Source organism: Diabrotica virgifera, chromosome 8 (assembly GCF_917563875.1).
Source record: "Diabrotica virgifera virgifera chromosome 8, PGI_DIABVI_V3a".
Taxonomy (NCBI): Eukaryota; Metazoa; Arthropoda; class Insecta; order Coleoptera; family Chrysomelidae; genus Diabrotica; species Diabrotica virgifera.
Genome location: NC_065450.1, coordinates 145565078 through 145573282, shown reverse-complemented (window position 1 = coordinate 145573282; position 8205 = coordinate 145565078). Strand labels below are relative to the sequence as shown.

Here is an 8205-nt window from a genome sequence, read left to right as displayed (position 1 = left end):
GCTTTTACAAAACACGTCCATTTTTTATGGACCCATAGGTCGAGTGTACATAACCTCAAATTTTTTTTTAACTTTTTTAAAACCTATAACTTTTTTTTGGAGGGGGCTGCAGGTCCAGTTTTTTTTGCATTTTGTGTATCTTATCAAAAGCTATCATTCTAATTTTTTTCAGATTTTTCCGTCAGGTGCGCCATTTTGAAAAATTAAGAAAACTGTTTTTTTAGGGGGTTTTTGAAGATTTTCTCCATTTTATAGACTGCAACATAGATCAACTCAAGGTTTTGTTAATAGATTATGTATAATTTAAAATAACTGAGTATATAAGGATATTCAAAAATTGGGCGAAACACTTTTAAACCCCCCAAAAACCATGTTTTTTTTTTAAGTTTTGTAAGAATTTTTGCGGATCTAATTATATTTTTTGTGGTGGATACAGCCTGAATATTTTTTTATTTTTTTTACGTTCTATATGATTTAAAAAAATTAGGACTTACCGCAATTTTAGCCCACTTCCCCTATTCCCCCTCCCCCACAGGCAAAAATATCAATTTTTCGATTTTTTTTTAAGTTGGTTTGCAATTAAATTATGAATGTTATTCTGAAGCTATTTCTTTGGGGCATTTTTGTAATTAACTATTCTAAATGTTAATTTTTTAGTTAAATTGTGGCTTATTTCCCATTTAGAATACATAGTTAATAATTATTAAATTATAAATTACAAAAAATTCACACGCACAGCTGAGGCTTTTACAGAATATCTATTTTTATGGACCCGAAGGTTGAGTGTAAGTACATATTATAACCTCTTTTTTTTTGTTTTTTAATACGTATATTTTTTTGGTGATGGATTTATATCTATTTTTTTTGTGTTTTGTGTATTTTATCAAAAACTATATTTCTGACATTTTTCAGATTTTTCCGTAAGGTGCGCCATCTTCAAAAATCCGCAAAACTGCTTTGTTCGGTGGTTTCTAGGGATTTCTCCATGTTATAGACTTCAAAATAGCTTAATTCAAGGTTTTTTTTTATAGGTAATGTAGGTATAATTTGAAATAACTGAGTTTTTAGGGATATTTTATATATTGCTATTGAAAAAACTTAAAAACAACCTGCTAGTTTTCACAATCATAAACTTGTCAGGATGACACGTTTCACAATTAAAATTAAGTTTCACAATTAAAACTTCTCCTGTTTCCATACCTACATCAAAGTTTGTCCGACTAGACACCGTTAAACTATTCAGATATTTTCAGCTTGCTATTAATCAAAAATAATTTCAAATTTTTGCAATATTTTTATATAAAGTAAAGATGTCATTGCGATATCTTTTGGGTAGGATACAAAAAACAAAAATAAAACAGACTAATCAATTTAAGAAAAATACATTATTTTAATATATCCTACTTCTTGTCGTTGTGAATCAAAACATTTTGTTCTTTGTTAGTGTGTATTTAGTAGGTACCCTAATCTTACCTTCGATTATACATATTCTAGTTATTCAAACATGTGCTTGTACCATCTACATAACCTATATCTCTTCTTCTTCTTCCTTTTTTTTTGGGTTTCGATTTTTTTTTAATCATTTACCCAGTACATGTTATTGGTTATGCGCGTCTTGCTCAAGGCAATGCACAACCAGGTGTCCTGTCAACTTCAGATCTATTTTTTTTTTTTGGTCCTATGTGGTCCTTGTCCTTCTTCTTGTTTTTGTTTTTCTGTAGATAGAGGGGGAAAAGTATTACAACATTTAAGGTTAACTTAAGACTTTTCTCGTTTGGGGGTAGCTTCCAAACATTTTCACATAGGTTTAGGGCTGGCTACCTTCGGTTAGGATTAAGGATTTTAAGGATACCAATATAATTTTTGACATTTTAGGAGATTCCCTGTATTTTCTGAAGTATTTATTTATTGTTATTGTTATTATTATTATTTTTTGAAAATTCTATAGATCTACTTGAAAAAATTTGATAAATTTATTGATTATCTTAATAACTTTATTCGAGGGTTTATATAAAATGCTCTGTAAAGATATTGGACTGTCTATTCCAGCTTTTATTAGTTCTAGATACAAATCCATATCTTTATGTTTATTTATGGGGCACTCAAAGATGATGTGTACCAATGTTCCCATAGTACCGCATTCGCATATCGGTGTTTCCGTTTTGCCTATTTTGTGGAGATAACAAGGAGTTTTGCAATGTCCACTTCGTAAACGATTAAGGTTAGTAATATTGTTCCTACCCAAATATCCACATTTGTTATACCAAGGTTTTATAGGGAAACTATCCTGCAGTCCATAATAGTCCGGATATTTACCTTTAATTTGGGAATACCAGTTATTGTAAAATTGAGTCAAGATGTTCTTTTTTGTAACACAAAAGATATCTGTGCTGATGTTTTTTACATCATATGGTACTCTTAATTCTCTCCCAATATTGGCCAAGCTATCTGCCACCTCGTTGCCTTTAATCCCCTGATGTCCCGGTACCCATTCTAATCGTATTGAAAATCCCATATTATTTGCATCTACCAGTAGTTTTTTGGTCATTATAGTTACATAATCCATTTGGTCCCATTTGTGACTAGATATTTTGGATAAGGCACTTTTTGAATCTACAAAGATCACTGCTTTCATGATTTCCTTTTCAATACATACCGACATGGCTTTGTATACCGCTATTATTTCAGTTGTGCAGATTTGTGTGTAGTTATGGAGTCGTGACGAATATTTATAATTGATGCTTGGGATGTAAATTCCAAATCCCGATTGATTTGTTTGTGGGTCTATTGATCCATCTGTATATACGTGGGTATGATTATTATATATTCCACCATATTTAGCTATGAACCTTTCGTTCGATTCAATTTCATATTTTTCAAATTCTAGACTTTTAATTGTAATGGGGTATAGAAGAGTTTTTCTTTCTACCTCATATATCGGATTGATTTTATATCTAATTATGTTTTTTGTTTTTTTGAGTATATTTGTATATGCTAGTGAGTAATCTGGTATGACCTTGTTCCTCCAGAATCTATTGTTTGCATTTATTGCTTCGTTTAGCTTATTTAGACTCTTTACTATGATATTGTTTTTTTCCGGCATTTGTTTGAGTATATATTTATGTGCTAGTATCTCCCTTCTAACTTGTAACGTTGTTACTGAACATTCTGCTTGCAATATTAAGATGGGTGTAGAACGTAGACAACCCGTTACGATTCTCAAGGCAACATTCTGTACTTGTTCCAACCTCATCATCAAACTTTTACTGCAGGGGTTTAAAAGATTGGCTGCGTAATCTAAATGAGATCTAACTATTCCTTTGTATAAACTCAAAAGAATGTTCGGGTCAGCTCCCCATTTTGTACCACAAATTGCTCTCATGACATTTATTCCTTTGTTTGCTTTAGTTATCATGTCGTTAATTTGAATTGTCATATTCAAATTGCACTGTAAATGAAATCCCAGATACTTTATTTCATTTTTCCATGGAATTTCCATATTTTGATATATCAAATGTGGGAAGTTATAAGCCTGCCTTCTTTTTCTAAATATTATTGCTTTTGATTTGTGTGCTGAAATTTTAAAGTTGTGTTTCTCAAACCACTCCTGTAAATTTATTTATATGGGTATTTAAGGAATTAATTAGCTTGTATATATCAGATCCTTGCACCAGAATTACAAAATCATCTGCATATTGAAAACACTCCATCTCATGGTTTATTAAATCATGTAGGGATCTAGTATAGAGATTAAATAATATTGGACTGAGTGGAGACCCTTGAGGCAATCCAGTGGATGCCTGCATTGGGCCCAATATATTATTTGATTTGTCTTTAACGTAGATATTTCTGTTGAGCAAAAATTGCAAGATCAAGTTTGCATAAGTTATTGGGATGTCATACTTTAATAAGTATTTATATAGCAAATATATATTGACTGTATCATATGCCCTACTGATATCCAAAAAAATTCCAATTGTATTTAAATTTTTACTAAATCCAGTTCTAATATAATTAATTGTTAAAGCTAAGTTATCGTTGCACCCTTTGTTTCTTCTGAAACCTAACTGCTTAGGGCTTAGTATCGATTTTTTTTCCGTTATTTGTTCTATTCTTAATTTAATTATATTTTGCAAAATTTTGCCTACACATGACTCTAGAGCTATGTTTCTATAATTATCCTCACATAAAGGGTCTCTATTGGGTTTTAAAAAGGGAATGACAAGGGTGTTTTTCCATTCTTGTGGAAAACCTGTGTTTCTTTTAACTATTTGATTAAATATTTTTGACAATGCATCTAGCGCCACCAGGGAAAGTCTGTTTATCATGCTATATGTTACAAGATCTAAGCCAGTAGCCTTATCCTTTTTATTTATGGCACTTATTATTTCTTGCCTTGAAATGTCCTCCACATCCTCGTTAGTTAGGGTAACCGTGAACTCAGGATCTGTTATGTCAATTGCCAAATTATTTAATATGTTCTGAGCTATGTTTTTGTTGGGAAGTTTAGCAGGGATTACAGCATTTTGATATGTGGAGAATAGCTTAACTGTTCGCCATATTTCAGATAGAGGAGTGTCCCTTGTCAATCCATTGCAAAAGCTTTTGAAGCTATTTCTTTTTTTTGTTTTAAATATTTTTTTACTGTATGCAAATATTTTTTTGATTTCAATATAATTTTCATTGCTTGCTTCTTCCTTATATTTTTTAATTTTTTCTTTTCTTGTTTTTATTAAATTAGAGCATTCCTTATCCCACCAGGGAGGGCTTTTCTTTTTTCTTATAGATTTTTCTGTTTTCAAGAGAGGTATTTCCTCATCACTCACCATTTCCATAATTTGTGTAAATGAATTATAGTCTTCACACCCATTCTTCATCAAGTCTTCCATTTTTGAAGCATAATTCTCCCAATTGACATTCTTTGTATTTCTTTTATGACTTTTTTGTGTTACTATATTTTCATTTACAATTGCGATTTTGCAAGAAGTTGGAAAATGATCACTGCCTCCAGAATCCTCTAACACATCCCATTGGCATATATTTGCAATTTCCGAGGAAATTAGTGTTAGGTCTACCGCTGAGGCATTCTGTCCAGGTAGGGTAATCCGCGTGGGTCTCCCATCATTGCAGCAAACTAGATCCAAATCCTCTAAGGATTCAGCAATTATTCTTCCATTAACATTAACAGACACTTGACTTCCCCAAAGTGCATTATGTGCATTCATATCCCCCATTAAAATTTTATTTCCCCTGATTTTATTTATGCGTCCAACCCAACTATTTAAATTTATTTTTGCCCTAGGATGGATATAAATGTTAATAACTGTAATGTCCCAATCTATTATTTTTATTGCTAAAATTTGAATTTTACTAACATTATTATTATACCTATATACTATTTTGTGATCCAGACTATTATGAACCACAGTAGCTAGGCCACCATAACCATCCCCTCGATCCAACCTATGTATTTCATATCCTCTTAGATAGAAGTGATGATTATTTTTTAGCCAAGTTTCATTTAATAGAATTAATTTGGGTCTATGTTCGCTTATGAAATATTTCAGACTGTTATAGTTACTGCTTAAACTTTTTATGTTCCATTGGATAATAAGTGGATTCTTGATATCCATCTAAATCTAGCAACTTTTGATTCGATGAGCTTTCATGTATAAATAGCTGGTTCAAGTAATTGATTATATGTTCCTTATGTTTCCAATCTAGTTTTTTTAATATCGCATTCAGTGTTTTTTCTGTGTCCCTCTCTAGTTGCTCTGTACGGGAACATCCAGGAGTCTCATTGTTTACTGCACGAGCTCTCTCTTCGCTTCTCCCATTTGGAGATAATAAATATTGATTGTGTACTTCTTTATTGTATGTCTTATTTGTTTCATTAGCCTTTCTTTTATTTTTGTTTGAGTTATTCTCAATTTTTCTACTAAACAGGTGTTCAGGGTTACTCTTTACATTTTCTATCCATCGCATATTGATGGGAATTGTCTCTAAATTATTTGTTTGAGTTTTATGTAATGTTGGGAATTCCTCCTGGCTCATTCTGAATATATTATTCTCTTGCGATTTTCTAGTAGAAACATAAGGAAATCTCTCGCATGCCTCGTAGTATGAAAGATTGTCCAGAGACATGACAGCCTTAATATTCCGCTGTCTCACATACTCTGGACACTCCTCATAGGTACTTATATGAAAGCTGCTATTACAATGTAAACATTTCATCGAACAATCCCCTTCATGTATTTTTTCCGCGCAGTTTTTGCATTTTTCTCCCCCTCTACAAAGATTTTTTGTGTGTCCAAAAAGAAAACACCGATAACATTGAACCACTGGTATCATGTATGGTTTTACCCTAAAAGGGATCCCATATATATTCACTTCCTTCGGGATTACTTTTCCCGAAAAGGTAAATGCGACCGTTTCTGTATCAATATATTTCTCCGTGTCATATTTAGACTTCCGTTTAAATCGTCTTATTTCTAGTACTTTAATGTTGGCCGAAGCCAATCCCGAAAATTTGATTAGATCTGCATCCGATATACTAGTATCTACATTATTAACGACTCCCCTACATGTTACGTTATTTGCCGGAATAAACAATTCATATCCATCATTTCTGACCACGTCATTTAAAACAAATTTATTAGCATCCTCCCATTTCTTGAAAGCAACGCTAATTCGGTTTTTTCCTTTTTTGCTAAGTTTAAGTACATTCTCGATTTTTTTGTCATTTATGTATTTTGCTAATTTCAAAAAACTATAATTACCGACGTTATCGCCTTTTGACTCCATAAATACCTCAAAGGGACCGGTATCAGTGTACTGATAATAGAAATGTTTTTTTCCTTTTTTTATTTCATTGTTATTATTAGTGATTGAATTAGCATTGCTATCAAGTAATGGTGTATTATTTAAACTACTATTCTTTTCAGTGTTTTCTATATTATCTAACATCTCCTCATCACCGGGGGGGTTAGCCCCCCCGGTAGTATCCCCCATAATTAACCGTGTAATGCAAAGCTGTCTCTTTTTTACCTAACTAGATAATGTATAATTTATTTTATTCAAAGAAAGTACAGGAAATTTAGGAATTCAACAGATAGGAAATTTGTTAGTTACCTCTATTATGTAGTTCCTATTTTGTTTTTGCCGCCTGCGTTTTTTTTGAATTATCACTTCCACACTGAACTGTCACACAACCGAACGTTACGAAAGCTCATACAGAAGTCCTAACCTATATCTCTGCTCTGCCTATTATAATGTCATTTTGATTCACGTTTACTGCTACGTAAAACACCATAAAAAGAATAAGGAAAGTATTACCAATATATAGCTCCGTATATACTCGTAGAGTATTCGGAGAGTATATTCGTTGGTATAACACTTCAGTTCTAAAGTCTACATCGCTGTCTTCGTCTATTACAGGTATAACTTCTGTATTGTCAAAGAGTTTTTTGAGATATTCTGCTGGCTTGATGATTTTTGTAAAATATCTTCCATGCGATAAAGGTGCGTTCGCGGGTACAGTTGACAAATTGTCGCCGACAATTTCTAACCTCACTTAATATAAATAATACCGTTAATAGATAAATATACAAGGTATATTTACTTTTAGTTAATATTAATAACTAATTATTAAATTATACTAGGTAAATATACCCTGTATATTTAATTATTAACGATATTATTTATATCATTTTAAAGTGCGCATGCGTTTTGCTGCTAATTTGTCGCCGACTAGTCGCCGACAGGCACCCGCGAACGCACTTATAATGGCAGCTAATTACATGCGAACAACAGCCTATGGTCATGTTGCCGTTTGCGCAACTCGCATCTACAACAGTATCTATCGTTTAATGTTTTCCGAACCATCTTAGTTTGGCTCATAATGCAAATATTCCATGCTGCATGCTTGTCCCCATTAGGTAAATTATTTCGATTTATTTTTTTGCACAAACTTATTCAAAAACAGGTCCTTATAACAAATCCACATGGTGCCAAGAAGTACCGCGGTCGGAAAATTGTTAAACAATTTTTTAAACGAATTCAAAAAATAAATTTTTTCACTTAGAACAAATTTGTTTTAGATTCTCTGGATCAACCTGAGCAAAAAAGGTCTCTTGTGATTGTTCTATAAAATTGACTGTTGTCGAGTTACATGCAATTTAAAATTTGAGAAACGCGAAAATGGCC

At 32.2% G+C, this 8205-nt stretch overlaps 1 protein-coding gene across 1 annotated transcript; it reads right to left on the bottom strand.

Annotated features, from left to right (window-relative positions):
* Window positions 1-1549: 1549 nt before the first annotated feature.
* LOC126889470 (uncharacterized) lies at window positions 1550-3680 on the bottom strand. The gene has a single exon (XM_050657789.1). The coding sequence runs from the start codon at window positions 3497-3499 to the stop codon at window positions 1943-1945; it is 1557 nt and encodes a 518-aa protein (XP_050513746.1). The 5' UTR covers window positions 3500-3680; the 3' UTR covers window positions 1550-1942.
* Window positions 3681-8205: the final 4525 nt, after the last annotated feature.